The sequence below is a fragment of the Podarcis erhardii genome (assembly GCF_964252035.2).
Source record: "Podarcis erhardii genome assembly, chromosome: 2".
Lineage (NCBI taxonomy): Eukaryota > Metazoa > Chordata > Lepidosauria > Squamata > Lacertidae > Podarcis > Podarcis erhardii.
This window is the reverse complement of record NC_138498.1, coordinates 125467962-125485164: the sequence shown is the minus strand read 5'-3', so window position 1 is coordinate 125485164 and position 17203 is coordinate 125467962. Positions and strand designations below refer to the sequence as shown.

Below are 17203 nucleotides of genomic sequence, written 5' to 3'. Positions count from 1 at the left end.
AATTAAGTGGCCAGGATTAAGATCCTGCTGCAGGAAAGAACACCCTCAGGACGGACATCAGCTGGAACCGAAATCAAGCTTTGATTTGAGGCTGCAATAGCTCTGTTGGTTAGAGCATGGTGCTCATCATGCCAAGGTTGGGGGTTCAATCCCCGTAAAGGACATCTGAATATTGCTGCAATACTGGGAGTTGGACTAGATAACCCTCAGGGAACTTTTGGAGGTGTTATGAAATGAGTGATGGCGGAGGAATATTTTTGTAGAGCAGGCATAGGCAACCTTTGGCCCTCCAGGTGTTTTGGACTACAATTCCCATCATCCTTAGCTAACAAGACCAGTGGTCAGGGATGATGGGAACTGTAGTCCAAAACATCTGGAGGGCCAAAGGTTGCCTATACCTGTTGTAGAGGTTTCAGCTTTTCTTAACACAGGCAAAAAGGCACTGTTAGGAGTGATTACATAACTGATTACAAACTTTTTTTTTATAAATGATCTGATTCAAGGACTGAAGGTCCTATATAGGCCTATATTTCCCCCCTCTCCCTCTTTACCTCTTGGTCCTCTGCTTCCCTGGCTCCAGATTATTCCACTTTCCTTATGTGCAATAGAAAGGGTTTTTTTTGGGGGGGGGGTTTCTTCACTAATGCCCCTCCTCCTTATTCCGAATCTACACTCTTGGTGGCACATTTAGAAGTTGGTTCCTTTTGGGATGTATGCATCTGAAATATACTCGGAGTCGAGTGTGGATTTCATGCTCTTTATTCAGCTCATAGTGGTGAGGAGGAATGAAAGTTCCCCCAAAATGTCTGCTTTATATACATTATTTACACAATGGGCCACACGTGATTGGCTAATTCCGGGATTCTCCCGTAGGCCAATCCAAACCCCAAAAGCAGGAGCCATGGGGACGATGAAGGAAAATGGGGCCACCAAGAGCCTGCCCTGGAGCTCCTCCTTTCCCCTGTTGGAAGTAGACTTTGATAAAAGTATCCCATTATTCAGCTGCATTATGAGGGAGGCTGAAAAAGAAAATTTAAGGTCTTATATATATCGATAATAAAGGAGCATGATCAATTAAGTGGTTCCTCACAGGAAAGGGAACTGCTCTCTGTCTATGTACATGCCCTCTGTTCCTAATTACCGTATTTTTCGCTCTATAAGATGCACCAAACCACAAGACGCACCTAGTTTTTGGAGGAGGAAAACAAGAAAAAATATATTCTGAATCTCAGAAGCCAGAACAGCAAGAGGGATCACTGCGAAGTGAAAGCAGCAATCCCTCTTGCTGTTCTGGCTTCTGGGATAGCTGTGCAGCCTGCATTCACTTCATAAGACGCACACACATTTCCCCTTACTTTTTAGGAGGGAAAAAGTGAGTCTTATAGAGCAAAAAATAAGGTACTTTAAAAAAAATCTCTGCATAATAATCCTCCACCCCTTGAGCCACATTTTCCACTCCCCTTTGACCTTGAGAAATTTATGAATCAACTGCACAGTCCCTTTGGCTGAAGGAGGTCCATATTGACCATTTTTTGAGACCCACGTCTGAGTTGTTTCTGGGGTCGGGGGTTTGTCAGAGAACTAGTGACAAGACTGCAGGCTGATGATGTGGACTCTGTACCAGGAAAGCTCACACCACCATTCACCTGTGGTTCTCTTCATAGATTTTGCAGTTATTTTGGAATTTGTGCCGCAATTTCAGCTCATGAAAAGTTACAGATGGGAAAATATAACAGGGTTGCTGTGACCTATAATTCATCCAGTAACTCAGGGGACGGCAAGCTTATCAGCCGATGGGCTGGTCCACGCTCCGCCAGTCAGAGGATGGGCTGGAGTGTGTGCGCATGTGCACTCTTCTGGGTTGGCGTGCATGGAAATAATGACCCAGATGTGCATGGCAATAGCAAGTGTACATGGGTGCATCTCCCGCATGCATGTGCACACGTTATTTCAGGCGCACGTCTGGGTCGGAGGAGTGCCTGTGCACAAGCGCAAAGGCTCCATCACCCGGAAATTGGTCCCCACACTGTGCTGTGCCGGTAAGAGTGGGTGGCGGGTGGTGGCAGGGGTCATCACGGGCCAATCAGACGACTTCTACAGGCTGCTACCGGCCCGTGGGCCATAGGTTGCTAACCTCTGCACTAACTCTTCCTTATGTACAGCCTGTAAATTTGGCAAACTCGCCCACCTTGCCTATAATACTGGCAATCTTTGGCCTGCATATGCACACCTGTGTGTAGAGCCTCCAGCCACAGGTATTGTCTATCATGAAAATGGGTCCTTTGCCCAGGAAGCACCCAAGCTGGAAAGGTTTGTGCATTTACCATCTTTGGATGCAGATGGATTGTATCTCAGCACATGGACATAGCCATGGGGGTAAGGGAGGGGCAGCTGCCAGGGTGGCAGGGGAGGGGTTGATCCAGGCAAGCCAGCCGCAAAGTGGGGTTTCCCACCCCCACCCAGGTGTGCACTGCAAGACCTTATGTGAAGCCCAGAGATGGATCCAGCTTCTTGAATCTAATTTCTGCTTTCTTAATACATGTGTTATCTTATTGCCTTTGGATTTCGTATTTAGTCCATTCACATTCCATGTTATTACATTCATCTGTATGGTTTCTCCCCTGTTATTCAGGGAATAGATAGATATTTGAGCTCACAGTGAAATATTTTACACAAACCTGTGTCAACATCCTCTACCCTGGCACATTCCTTCGAGATGCTCAGGCACTGCCTCCTCTTCAATATGCCACCTCCCCTCCTCATGCAAGTTGTGCAGCGATAACGTTTTATCTGGACACTTCACGTAGCGGAATATGAGGTGTTGCAACAAAAATTAATTTATAAAATGTAAAGAATATATGTGGTTTGCAATATTACCTTGGGGATGTAAGAAGATTCACACACTCCCCCTCCCTATGTAACATTACAGTACATTAAATCTTACATTACATTTACTACTGTGAGACCCTAACTACATGTCTATACATTAAAGACTGAAACTTTGAACGAAACTCTAATTATATTCCTGACATTTACATGATTTCACCCTTGTCTGAGCTTCTTGAGGTCTTAAGTTTTCCACTATCAGTGAACTTCTTTCCTCACTGCATACATTGAAATGGTCTCTCCCCTTTGAAAGTCCACTGATGTTGTCTGAGGTTCTTTCCACACACCATGCATTTAAATGCTTTCCTCTGTGGGTCCATTGATGCATATCAAGCTCTGTACTCTGGCTGAGGCTTTTTCTTTATAGATTTAAATGGTTTTTTCCTATGTGAATTCCTTGATGTTTTCTAAGGTTTCAAGTCTCAGTGAAGCTCCTTTTACACTCCATGCATTTATATGGTTTCTCCCCTGTGTGAATCTGTTAATGAATTCTATGTTTTCCTCTCTTTTTCTGGAAATCTATTTATTAAATTTTCCAAATTATTATTTAAATTCACATGTCAATTTAGCACAGTCCATCAACTTAATCTGCCATTCTTCTCTGGTAGGGACTTTGTCTTTTTTCCATATCGGGGCTAATACCATATGCGCAGCTGTCGTTGAGTACATAAATAACCTTTCCTGCTCCCTTGAAATTTCTCCACCTATGAGTCCTAAAAGAGAAGCTTCAGTTTTTTAATGTTATTTTAAACATTTTTTTCCAATTCACTATATATCATTTTCCAAAATGCTTTTACTATCATGCATGTCCACCACATATGACAAATTTAACGTGTTCATCTTTGTAAATCCTTCTAGAAATAATTTATACATTTTAGAAAGTAATTTCATATTATTCTGTCAAACATAATGCGTTCTGGAAGTCTGTTTGACTTCCAAAATGTTCGGATACAAAGCACAACATCTGATTAGCTGCAGGAAGCTCCTGCAACCTATTGGAAGCTGCAGAAGCCACATCAGATGTTCAGTTCCAAAGAACACGCACAAATCGGAACAATTACTTCCAGGTTTGTGGCGTTTGAGAGCCACAATGTTCAATTTGCAAGGCGTTCAGGATCCAAGATACGACTGTATATCGTTTCTCCCTTGTGTGAATCCATTGATGAATTCTGAATTTACCATTGTCACTGAAGATCTTTCCGCACTCCATACATTTACATGGTTTCTCCCATGTGAATCCGTTGGTGTGTTTTAAGTGCTCTATTATAAGTGAAGCTCTTTCCACACTCTGTACATTTATATGGTTTCTCCCCTGTGTGAATTCGTTGATGAATTCTAAGTGTTCCACTGTCACTGAAGCTCTTTCCACACTCCATGCATTTAAATGGTTTTTCCCCTGTGTGAGTTCGATGATGGATTCTAAGTGTTTCACTCCGATTAAACCTCTTTCCGCACTCCATGCATTCAAATGGTTTCTCCCCCGTGTGAGTTTGATGATGTACACGAAGGTGTGAAATGTCCCTGAAGTTCTTTCCACAATCCATGCATTTAAATGGTTTCTCATCTACGTGAGTTCGTTCATGTGAACGAAGCTGTGAAATGTCCCTGAAGTTCTTTCCACACTCCATGCACTTAAATGGCTTCTTCCCTGTGTGAGTTCGTTCATGTGAACGAAGGTGTGAACTATTAGTGAAGTTCATTCCACACTGCATACATTTAAATGGTTTCTCCCCTGTGTGGGTCCTTTGATGCCTTCTATAGTTTGAACTCTGACTGAAGCTCTTTCCACACTCCATACATTCAAATGGTTTCTCCCCTGTGTGAATCCGTTGATGTTTTCTAAGTGTTCTATTATCACTGAAGCTCTTTCCACACTCCGTACATTTATATGGTTTCTCCCCTGTGTGAATCCGTTGATGAACTCTAAGAGTTCCACCATCACTGAAGCTCTTTCCACACTCAATACATTTATATGGTTTCTCCCCTGTGTGAATTCGTTGGTGTGCGTGAAGGTGCGACCTCTCTCTGAAGCTCTTTCCACACTCCATACATTCAAATGGTTTCTCCCCTGTGTGAATCCAATGGTGTTTTTTAAGTGTTCTATAATCAGTAAAGCTCATTCCACACTCCATACATTTATATGGTTTCTCTCCTGTGTGAATCCGTTGATGAACTCTAAGCGTTCCACTGTGCCTGAAGCTCTTTCCACACTCCATACATTTAAAAGGTTTCTCCCCAGTGTGACTTCGTTGATGCGCATGAAGGTGTGACCTCTGTGTGAAGTTCTTACCACATTCCATACATTTAAATGGTTTCTCTCCTGTGTGAGTTCGTTGATGTCTTCTAAGTGTTCCGCTACCAGTGAAGCTTTTCCCACACTCCACACATTTAAATGGTTTCTTCCCTGTGTTAGTCTGTTGATGTTTTCCAGGCATTCCACTATCACTGAAGCTTTTTCCACGCTCCATAGCCTGAAATGGTTTCTCCACTCTTTGAGTTCATTGATGTGAAGTTTGTGTGTTCATTGACTGAATCACATGCCACTTTCAATGCATTTAAATTGTTTCTTTGTTAAGCCTAAGGAAATTTCAGATGTCCCCCCAGAATTCTGACTGTCTTCTCCACTGCTTTCTTTGGAGTGCATGGAACATAAACTCCTGTTCGTGTTTCAAAGAAGAAAACAAAAGAATATGAAGCACATCAAGTTCAATTAGCACCTTCTCCTATTTTTACATCTCGTACATCCTTCCATGTCCCCCCCCCCCACATGTCATAGAATCATAGAACTGGAGAGTTGGAAGAGACCCTGGGGGCCATATAATCCAACCCCCAGCAGTGCAGAAATGTCCATGAACACTAATCCTCCAGCTCCGGGCCATATTTTTCCTCAATCAACCTCTATATGTTTCTTTTTTTAAAAAAATTGAATGTTATTAAGCAAAACAAATCTTAAAATGCACACAGAACATACAGTACTAACATACATCCTATACAATCTGTACAATATAAAGATTGTGAAAAGTATAAATAAATAAAAGAAAATACAAACAACAGACAAAAAAGTAGTAAAAGTATAAGCAGAAAAGGAACTCACTCACAGAAGCAATACCTTTTTTTAAAAAATGCAATACGGAAGGACAATGGGCAACTTACAGAGATATTGTGGAATTTTTGGAAGAAAAAATAAAATTGAAAAAAAGGATGAGATGGGACGTTTGGTGGCAGATTGGTTTCAATACCATCAAATCGTCTTGTTTAGACAAGATAAAAGGAGAGGTTTATTTTACTCAAAATTTGAAAGAGCTGTTATTGCGAGTAAAGAGAAACCGATTTCCAAAATGTACAAGATGCTATCAGAATGGGAAATTAAGAACAAACTGGTAAAATCAGCAATGATACACTGGGTCAGAAATATAGGTCATCATTAGAGCTGGGCGATATATTGGTATATTGTCCAAGACTGGCTTGAAGTTTACATCGTGATAACTGTTTCCTAATACTGAACTGGCAATATATTACAAATCACAATGTGTGCAAGGGCTAGGCGATACCTGTTTTTCAACATTGCGATAACTTACCAGCTAAACACTGTAATGTTAGTAGCACTGCTAAATATTGCAGTGCTATTAGGAGATAAAGATCGTAATGTTATCATTACCAAAACTCACAATATCACTTGCGGTTTATCACCAGCAAAACCTCACAATATCACCTGCTAAACGTTGCCATGTTATCAGCAGCTAAACATTTAAATCAGCCGCAAGGTCTGAAATAGGGGTGGAACTGTACAGAGGAGAGCAGCACAATGTCCTTGCAATTGCTACTACTTAGGGGTCTAAAATGGATAAATGACAATATTATCAATCATCATCTCAGCGGGACTTTTGGGTTTGGGCTAGGCTACCAAATGGTGGTATTCAGGACAATCCAAAGTATGGAGATGAGTCCTAGTGAATAAGATAACCTGGTATTGTCATCAGGGAAGGGGGGGGAGAAGGGGGGTCAGGGGTGCTGGAAGGGGAGGGGTCTCTGTCGAGGCTCCTCCCCTTCCTTTAACCCTTCCATGGACACCCTCTCTCCGTTTCCCCAGCCAGGCGCCCCACGACCCCAGGGATTCCTGCCAGGGGGAAGCCGGGAGAATGGGGGGCCTCAGCCGCCACCCCCAGCCCTGCTTGGGGTCCTCCTTCCCCTTCCCGCCCAGGCGTCCAGGGAGGGGGGCAGGGCAGCTGAGCATCTCTCGGCCCCCCAGGAAAGAGAAAGGGGAGTCTGGCGGTGCTGCTGCTGCCCAGGAGATCTTGCCAGGTGTAGATCCCTGCAGGTGTTGGGTCCCCCCTTCCCCCCTGGGTCGGGGCCTGGATCGGGGCCCCTGTCGACGGGCCCCAGGGAGGGCGCTTTCCTTACGGGGGGGTCTCTTCGTCCTCCCCTCTCATGCCCCCCCTCTATTTCCCCCCCTCCTCTCCCCCTTTACCTCTTGGTCCTCCGCCTCCCTGGCTCCAGATTAGTCCGCTTTCCTGGTCTGCAAGAGAAAGGGATTGGGGGGGGGGGTTCTTCACTGACGCCCCTCCTCCCCTTTCCTGGAAACTTCCGGCGCATTTCGCAGCGACACTTCCGGTTCCTTTTGGGATTCGCTTGCCCCTAGAGCTACGTCTGCAGAGCAGCCCCTCCCTGTGTTGGGATGGGAAGATGCCGGGACGGCGCTGCCTCTGGGGGCTCCATAGGGACCTGGCCCCCCTCCTTCCTCCTCCCCACAGCAGGGGGTCGAGATGGGTGCGGGAGGGGCATCATATATGGGGGTGACCTGGGTTTGGGGGGGGGAGAGAAGGACGTGGTTTTCAATCTACAAGCAGAACGGATGGGAGGGGAGAGGATGGGGGTGAAAAGGAAGGAAGCCCCCCAACTTCTTTCTTAGGATCAGGAGAGTGGGGGAGGGGCGGATCCAGGGAAGCCAAAGGGGGGGTCACTCCTTCCCCCGCCCAAGTTTGCCTTTCAAGGTCCTCTGTGAAGTCCAGAGATGGAGCCAGCCTCTGGGGGTGGGAAGAGACATGGGGCTGCCTGAGAGAGGGGGGGGTCTCCTTTCTATCCCCTCCCTCCCCACAGAGAGAGGGAAGAGGATGGAGCTTCCGTGAAGGTCTGGGGGGCATACGGACCCCATATAAGATCCATGGGCAGGAGACCCCCAGGCAGCCCCCTCGGGGCCGTTGCTAAGGGGTGGGGAGGCGCAAAATCGCCTTAAAAATATGTCCATAAAAATGTCTGTGAAGAAAAATAACGAGTATTACCTCATAAGTAAAGGTTTTAAATAGAGGGTGAATTAAACGGGTGGAGGGGGTTGGGGTTGGAAGAGAGGCAGAAAGTCCGACAAAAGAAGAATGGCAGACAAATTTAATGGACTACGCAGAATTAGACAAAATGACAGGAAAGATTCAAAACCTGCAGGACCAGAGATTTACAGAAGATTGGAAGAAATATACGAATTATCTGAAGTGCAGCTGTAACCAACAAATTAGGCTAGTAGGACTACAAGAAGTGTGTAAGGAGAAATGTATGAAGCATTGCAAGTTAGAGAAAGAGTATATTGTGGGTCTGCCATACGTCTGGATTTTCCTGAGATTTCAAAGGTGGAATTGATGTGGGGGGGGGGGGATTTCCAAAAGATGGCACTTTGTCCTGGATTTAAGAAAAGCCAACTGAAAACTCACGGGCTTTTTTGCATTTTGGGGTCTTGTCTAAAAAAAGAAAAAGAAAAAGTTCTACAATTTTGGGGTTCTCCTGGTTTTTCCTTTTTGAAATATGATAACCCTAATTATCCTGGTCTCTGCTTGAACGGAAACTCCTTTTTAGAGCTCAGTCAGTAGAGCATAAGCTTCTGAATCTCAGGGCCATGGGTTTGAGCCCCACTTTGGGCAAAATATTCCTGCATTGCAGGGGGCTGGACTAGATGACCCTTGTGGTCCCTTCCAACTTGACAATTCTAGGATTCTACCCTGTGTAGAGGAAAGATCGCCCTCTTGTGGGCAGTGGTGGAATGATGTAATGTTGGTTGGTGGGAACTGTTCTTGAGTGTTGCCTTGCCACACAATACAAGGCCACAGCAGGGTCTTCCTTGCAGGCTGAAGTGGTGCAGTCCAGACACAGGCCAAACCCCTGGGGATGAGGAGGTGGCAGAGACTTTGGGCACAAAGATCTCTCTCGCCACTCCCCACCCTTTCAACACCAAATATATCAGCACTTCACCTGGAGCAAAAAGGGCACTCTTTTTTCCCCTAGGTGCTGATAGGTGGGAGAGCCACGAGGTACCTCCCGGGATTGGGTGACGGGAGGTGGGCAGGGAGAAAGAGGCCATGTCACACACCCCTCCCTCTGCAGAAGTTCCCCACACCTGAGAGAGGAGCCCCCTGCAGTGCAGGCCACCCTGAGCCACAAGCAGGGAGCAAGTGGGCTGCACCCAGTTGCCTGTGGAGACAAGCTCTCTAGTGGGCTCTGGCAAGTGAGCCCAGCTGCAAGTGACAAGGTGGGTGGAATTCTTTCCTGGTCTCAGAAGTGGCCATCGGCTTTGAGTACGGGGTCAGTGCTACTATTCCTCTAGTAGGGGGGCTTGTGGGGCTTCCCCGCCTACTTCAGCTCCGCCATTCCCCCTAAATTGATTTTTGAATTCTGAATTTATCATTATTCACGTTTTATATTGTATTTTATGCCGTTCTTTGTTGTATCAGTTAAGTGTTTTAAATTTGTTGTTAGCCGCCCTGAGCCCAGTTTTCTGAACCAGGAAAGGCGGGGTATAAATCAATTTTTTATTATTATTATTTTTCAGTAGGTTTTGCTTTGCTTTCTGGTGACCTGTCTCCTGGATCGTGGCCAGTTTCCCTCTTCCATTTCCCTGAATGCTGAGCAGGGTTGGCTGTGTGGGGAAGCAAAGCCCAGTGAGAGCAGAAGGAAGGGGGGTGGTTCACACAGATAAAAGTCAACCCTCCTCGCCCACCCACGTTTAGGACATTCCACACCTTTCTGCAGTAGAGTTCCTTTTTCTTTGAGAAAAATAAGTCGTTTATGTAAATGTAAACTAAGCTTTAATAATAAAGAAAACTGTAAGAAAATAACATAAGGAGCAAAACTAAACATTACAACATGAGGCAAGTCTTTGGCCAGTTGGTCCCTCTTAACGGTTATTATTTCGATAAGTTTAGCCTGGATAAGTGAGGTTCCACTGTAGAAGCATACGGTAATAAATTTGGCATGCATGTTGAAAAACTTATTTAGAGTTTTGGAAATGTATAAAGATTAGTTGGAAAGGAAAATATCTTTGTGGCTTTCGCCCATAGAAGCAATCTCACAAAAGAAGCTGAACATGGAAAAGAGATGGGTGACCTATAGGGAGCTATCGGCCTTCACAGAAGAGGGTGCAATGTTAAAGAAGTCAGAGGATATTAAGATCAGGAGACAGATTGGTTGGAATACTATCAATTGACTGAAGTCTTAAAACAAAATAAGAAGTGTGGGTTTATTAAGCAAAGATCTCAGTTTGAAAAAGAGTTACTAGAGAACAAAGAAAAATTCATTTAGAAGATGCTCTTACAATGGCAAATTATAGACAAATGATCTACAATCCATTGGTCTAGAGATGGAAGCATGGGAAAAACTGAGGAAATTGAATGTACAATTCACAGTGTGTTAGGCTTTGAAATAAAATTTTATGAAAATGGTTTATACGCAGTATCTGAAACTGAGTAAGCTGGAGTGAGATATATATCTTGGAAATGTAAAGAAACAGAAGGTACTTTTCTCCTTATCTGCTAGACATGTAAAGCGGTTAGGTGCTTTGGGGAGATGAATTATAACGAGGGGGGAAATTACTTAAGGTGATGCTCCTGCAGAAACCATGAAGCATTTCTTTTAGGGATAACTGGGTTAGATGTTCCAAGAAGACAGATGAACGACAACAGCAAGAGTACTTTATGCACAAAAATGGCAAAATCAAGAGATAGCTACACTTGATCAAGAGAGTGGCAGTTAAAAGTGATGGAATATGCCGGCTTGGCAAATTTAACTATGAAAATAAGAGATCAAGGCAGGCTTTAAGGAGGAGTAGAAACCTTTTGTTGAATATTTAAAGCATTTTTGTAAACATGTACAAACACAGGTAGGAGCTGAATGAAAAAAAACAGTTGAATACTTGTTGGAGAAGAGTGTAGAAAAGGTAAGCTGTAGAAAATCTGAAATATACAGCAATTTTTAAAATTATGTGGGGAAACCATGGAGAGGAAGTCATATGTGAAACAAATGTGTACCTCGAAAGTATGTTGCAATCTGTAAATAAAATAATATATATGTATATATATAATTTAACAGAAGCACTTCCTGCACTCCTTTCAAATCATTTTGGCATTTTCAGTGTTGAGGGGTTTGTAGGGTTTCAGCTCTTAAAGCTCCTCCTCCTTGTGAGTCCATTGATGTTTTGTAAGAACAGCAGAACTGAAGCTCTACGTACACTCCCATTTTAGTAAGTGGTTTCCCCTTTGTGAATTCGCTGGTGTTTGCTTAAGTTTCCACTCCAATAAAAGCTCTTTCCACATTCCAGGAATTTAAATGATTTCTACCCTTTGTGAGTCCGTTGATAGCTTGTAAGTGTTTCACTAGCAGTAAGGTCTTTCCACACTCTATACATTTATATACTTTTCCCCAGGTGTGTCTGTTGATGTCTTCTAAGTTTCCCGTGTGTGAATTAAAGGTTCCACTCTGAAAGAAACTCTTTCAAAACTCCATACATTTAAATAGTCACTCCCCTGTGTGTTTGATTATGTGAATTCAGTTGCCCACTCCAACTGAAGCTCTTTCCACATTCCATGCATTTAAATGGTTTTTCCCCTGTGTGAGTCCGTTGATGGTTTCTTAGTGTTCCACTATCAATGAAGCTCTTTCCACACTCCATACATTGATATGGTTTTTCCCCTGTGTGAGTTCGATGATGTAAATTAAGGCTTTCACTTCTACTGAAGCTCTTTCCACACTCCATACATTTAAATGGCTTCTCCCCTGTGTGAGTCCGTTGATGTTTTCTAAGTGTTCCACTATAAGTGAAGCTCTTTCCACACTCCATACATTTAAATGGCTTCTCCCCTGTGTGAGTCCGTTGATGTTTTCTAAGGTCTCCCCTCTGACTGAAGCTCTTTCCACACTCCATGCAATTAAATGGTTTCTCCCCTGTGTGAGTCCGTTGATGAATTCTAAGTACTTGATTATCAGTGAAGCTCTTCCCACATTCCATGCATTTAAATGGTTTCTCGCCTGTGTGAGTTCGTTGATGTTTTCTGAATGTTCCACTATCAGTGAAGCTCTTTCCACAGTCCATGCATTTAAAAGGTTTTTCCCCTGTGTGGGTCCGTTGATGGTTTCTAAGGTGTCCAATCTGACTGAAACTCTTTCCACACTCAGTACATTTATATGGTTTCTCGCCTGTGTGAGTTCGTTGATGTTTTCTGAATGTTCCACTATCAGTGAAGCTCTTTCCACATTCCATGCATTTAAATGGCTTTTCTCCTGTGTGAGTCCGTTGATGTTTTCTAAGTGTTTCACTGTCACTGAAGCTCTTCCCACACTCCATACTTTCAAATTGTTTCTCCTCTGTGTGAGTTCGATGATGTAAATTAAGGCTTTCACTTCTACTGAAGCTCTTTCCACACTCCATACATTTAAATGGCTTCTCCCCTGTGTGAGTCCGTTGATGTTTTCTAAGTATTCCACTATAAGTGAAGCTCTTTCCACACTCCATACATTTAAAAGGCTTTTCTCCTGTGTGAGTCCGTTGATGTTTTCTAAGGTCTCCACTCTGACTGAAGCTCTTTCCACACTCCATGCAATTAAATGGTTTCTCCCCTGTGTGAGTCCGTTGATGAATTCTAAGTACTTGATTATCAGTGAAGCTCTTCCCACAATCCATGCATTTAAATGGTTTCTCGCCTGTGTGAGTTCGTTGATGTTTTCTGAATGTTCCACTATCAGTGAAGCTCTTTCCACAGTCCATGCATTTAAAAGGTTTTTCCCCTGTGTGGGTCCGTTGATGGTTTCTAAGGTGTCCAATCTGACTGAAACTCTTTCCACACTCAGTACATTTATATGGTTTCTCCCCTGTGTGTGTGTGTTTATGTATACGAAGGTTTGAACTCGAACCAAAGCTTTTTCCACATTCCATGCATTTAAATGGCTTTTCTCCTGTGTGAGTCCGTTGATGTTTTCTAAGTGTTTCACTGTCACTGAAGCTCTTCCCACACTCCATACTTTCAAACTGTTTCTCCTCTGTCTTTCCACACTTTCTCTCTTTCCACTCTTTCTATGCATTTAAATAGTTTCTTCGTTATTCCCATTGGACATGGCCCCCCAGAATTCTGACTGCCTTCTTCATTGTCTTCTTTCGATGTGGCGGTGGGGGGGGGGGGAGAGAAAATCCTATTTGTTTTCTAGGAAGAGAAGAAAGGAATATTACACACATCAATTAGCACCTGCTCTTATTTTAACATCTTGTACAATCTCTCCTGTCCTGCATATATTCCAAATTTTTAGGAAAAGCAAATGAAATAATGTCAAATAATAGTAATGCATCATCAGCCTTTCATTACCCTTAATCAACGTTAATGAAGCAGCATTATCTCAGAATACAGTGGGGTTTACTTTTTAAATAAAGTGGTTTCTCACAGGAAAGGGAGCTGCTCTATGTCCATGAACCCGCCCACTATTCATCAGGGTCCTAAGTTCATCATGAAGTTCTTCATCCTCTGCACTATAATCCTCCACCCCTTGGGCCACATTTTGTCCCCTTCAACCTCCAGATCTTTATTAATCACCTGCACACTCCCTTTGGCCTCAGTAGGTGCATAGTGACCATTTCTGGAGACCCACATATAAGGCTTGGTGCTTGTGGTCGGTTGAAGGAGTGCTCAGTTGGAGAATGTTCTTGGGGTTGGACCTCCATCTCTCAGCCTTGCATTCTTGAATGGAGAGCTGGAGATGCAGAAGGAAAGCAGCTGGAGCCTGACCGCTGGGATGGCCACATTGAGACACCCACCCCAATTATTATTTATAATAATTATATGCCACCATGTCTCGCACCCGCCTCCTGACACTGGCTTATCTTAACGGAGATTCCCTGTCCAGGCCTCTCTCACTGTTCTTCCTCCTTTGCCATGGGTGGCCAAGGGCTTCTGGATATTCTAGCTCTGCTCCAACTGGGAATTATTTAGTAAATTTGTATATTGTTTTTCATCTGAAGATCACAAGATAAAAATATGTGTCACACTGAAAAAGGTGAATATTAAAGGTGAATAACACTGATTGTGGGAAAGAAAAGAAAAATGATGAAAACAGTGGTGTGTCCACCTGAGTGTAATAATAATAATAATAATAATAATAATAATAATAATAATAAAGTTTCATACTCCCTGGCTGTATTTCTCAGCCACAATTGTGACTCAGAATCTTAGCCACACTTTTTTCTAGAATATCCACTGGACCTCTTTGGAACAGGAGCCAGACATTTCTGGGATTTCATACAGACATTCCTTAAGTGTGGGCAGCAGTGGAGGAAGGCAGGGCGGGGGGAGGGGCAGCTCTGGCGCTTCAGGTTGGCGGACCCACTGTAGGATCCTAAGCAAGTAGCTTTGGGGGTGAACAATTTCCTTTAAAAAGCTCTTTCCCTTGTGCTGGCAGGGGTTGCTACACTGCTGAATGTGGACACCTTTGATAGGAACCTTCTATGCTGAGTTCAGGCATCTCTGGCCCTCCAGATGTGGTTGAACTCTGCCCAAGCAAGGATGGCCCATGGCCAGGGAGGATGGGAGTCTTATCTGGGGGGGACGCACTTTCTCCATCTTCCCCCTCTTCTGAAAATGCTTAATATCTTTATTTCATTTCTTCTTTCCTCTGTGATCTCCAACAACTTCCTGATATAGTCCAATCAACTGCACACATTCCCAAATCATCCTGCACCAATTTACTTCTTTTGATGCTTTGAAGTATTAATTATTAATCCACCACAGGTGTCACCTAACAAAGGAGTTTCCCTGTGTTCATCAGCACTTTTTGTTTGAGGAGGATTAAGGAACTGGTACACACTTAAGGCATTTACACGAGTTAATTAACTTTTTCCATGCTCATTTCTGATGCTCAGAAGCAGGTGCACACTTTCCTATACCTTCTTGATTACATTCTCAAAGTGTGACACACCGCATTTACCCAGGAACACGGATCAAACACATAAAACCCTTTGCAGAACTCCCTTTCTAAGATACATTGAGACTGTCTTAAAACATATCCACACTATAAGACACAAGTTCTAATTAAATCCAAATACTTAATATACCTAAACACTGAGCACCACAGACCTATTACATTATTATGGCTTCAGCTTTTGTGTGCTTAAGCCTGAGGCTGAGGATTCTGGTCCTGGAAAGCTCACGCCACCATTGGCCTTTGATTCTCTTTGTAGATTTTGCGTAGTTATTTTGGAACTTGTATGGCAACATCAGCTCAAGAAAAGTTATAGAAGGAGAATATTACAGGGCTGCTGCACACTATAATCCCACCCACCAATTCTCATTTACATGGAGTCTCCAAATCTGGCAAGCTGGGCTTCCCTGCCCCAGGGATGTTGCTTCCATTCCTCTCTCCTCAGCCCCCCCCAAACTTCCTCTGCCCCCTGTCTCTCCTTGGCCCAACTCACCCAGCGCACCCCCCTCTCCATCCAGAGGGACCACCCAAGGGGAGGGGGCGGAGAGAAGGAGGGGGTCTCTTTCCTGGCCTCTCTAGGCAGCATCCAGTCCAGGCTCTCTCGCTTCCTTTAACTCTTACATCGATTCCCTCTCCCCCCCCCCCCCGCAAAGGGACCCACCAAGGCGGCCTCGCCCCAGTCCTGCTTGGGGATGGGGGCCAAGGGATGGGGGCCAAGGCGTCCAAGGGGTTGCAGGGCAGCCGAGCATCTCTCGGCCCCCCAGGAAAGAGAAGCGGGAGTTTGGTGGTGGGGCTTCCAAGGAGATGGTGCAATGCAGACCCTGCGGGGGTTATGCATGCATCTGGGCCCCTGTCGGTGGGTCCCAGGACAGGAGTCTCTGCCCCTTTCCCTCCGCCCCTTCTCCTCCTCCCCCCACTTGGCCTCCTTACCTCTGGGTCCTCTCTTGCCCTCCGACTCCCTTGCTGATATTACTCCGATTTCCTTTCCTGCAATATAAAGGGGGGCGTTGTTCCATTGTCGCCCCTCCTCCCCTTCCCCAAACTTCCCGCCTCTCGTCCCTCCTGCCTGGGAACACTTCGCGTGCCCCTAGAGCTATGGCCGTAGAGGAGCCCCCCCCCCGCCTGTGCGAAGCGGACGTGACGGAGCTGCCTTTTGCTTCTTGCTCTTTGGGGCAACCAGAAAGACGAAAATACAGAAAGAAGAACGGAGACCCTTTTCGGTCAATATAAGAACGCAATACCGCCAAATAATTTCTTTAACTGGTTTTTACTTGTAGCAGGAACCCCACCCCCACCCCAATCATTCTGTTTGTACAAACTTCACACACGTTCACACACTACATACGCCACACTTCTGTTATAAATTCATAGAAAAATCAACCATACATTGGATTTGCACTGTTCCATTTTTATTTTACTCCATATTGTTACGGCTAAAATCTGGGTGCGGGGCTACACTGCCACCCAGCTCGTCGGACTAAGTGTCCGCGGGTCCCTGCGGAAGAAAATGAGCTCAGCCGGACAGGAGCAAAATGCGGAGATCCAAGGTTTATTGCGCAACAGGTTCAAGACGAGATTGAACAGCGAGAAAGGGGTGATATGAACTTTTGAAACTCCCTCCATGTCCCAGAATACAGTGCAAAATACATCCCAGTTACATCATGAATACATTAAGGAGAGGTTGGGTTACATCGGATTAACATATGGAGGAGGGAGGGGGGAATATGCAGAGCTGGAGATATGCGCAGATAAGCGCTTCCTGAGTGCCAGATGGGAAGACAATGGCCAATGTATGCATAGTTTGTCACCTGGCATTCCTGGAGGAAAGGTTTGGCAGAGTGATTTTGACAGAATTAGGGTCTTGACACCTTACTTGAGGGATTATGGAAGACAGGGGGTGGGGGTGATGGAGTCCTAGAGAAATTGAGCAAATTGGCACGTTGATTTTCTATGGATTTTATAGATTTTAGTCCCCTTTGACATTGACAATTGGGAATAAATGGATATATTGTAGTGAAGAAGGTGAAGAAGACATGCCCCCCCTTTCGTAACAATATGACAAGGACTATCAAAAGGGGGTGGCTTGGTTCTGGTCAGCCAT

General features: G+C 44.5%; 2 protein-coding genes across 2 annotated transcripts; both read right to left on the bottom strand.

Moving 5' to 3' along the window:
• Positions 1–3000: 3000 nt before the first annotated feature.
• Positions 3001–7698, bottom strand: LOC309334719 (uncharacterized protein). Its single transcript, XM_081849320.1, has 2 exons — positions 7355–7698; positions 3001–5543 (listed from the first exon to the last, which is right to left on the bottom strand). Exon 2 carries the CDS (start codon positions 5352–5354, stop codon positions 4101–4103), a length of 1254 nt encoding a protein of 417 aa, XP_081705446.1. The 5' UTR covers positions 5355–5543; positions 7355–7698; the 3' UTR covers positions 3001–4100.
• A 3647-nt stretch (positions 7699–11345) lies between these two features.
• Positions 11346–16126, bottom strand: LOC309334702 (uncharacterized protein). Its single transcript, XM_081849285.1, has 2 exons — positions 16033–16126; positions 11346–13337 (listed from the first exon to the last, which is right to left on the bottom strand). The coding sequence occupies exon 2, from the start codon at positions 13154–13156 to the stop codon at positions 11651–11653; it is 1506 nt and encodes a 501-aa protein (XP_081705411.1). The 5' UTR covers positions 13157–13337; positions 16033–16126; the 3' UTR covers positions 11346–11650.
• Between the last annotated feature and the right edge of the window lie 1077 nt (positions 16127–17203).

Bases quoted from the DNA above. Each gene is read 5' to 3' on its own strand.
- LOC309334702 (XM_081849285.1), bottom strand. From the start codon at position 13,156: ATGGAGTGTGGGAAGAGCTTCAGTGACAGTGAAACACTTAGAAAACAT.
- LOC309334719 (XM_081849320.1), bottom strand. From the start codon at position 5,354: ATGGAGCGTGGAAAAAGCTTCAGTGATAGTGGAATGCCTGGAAAACAT.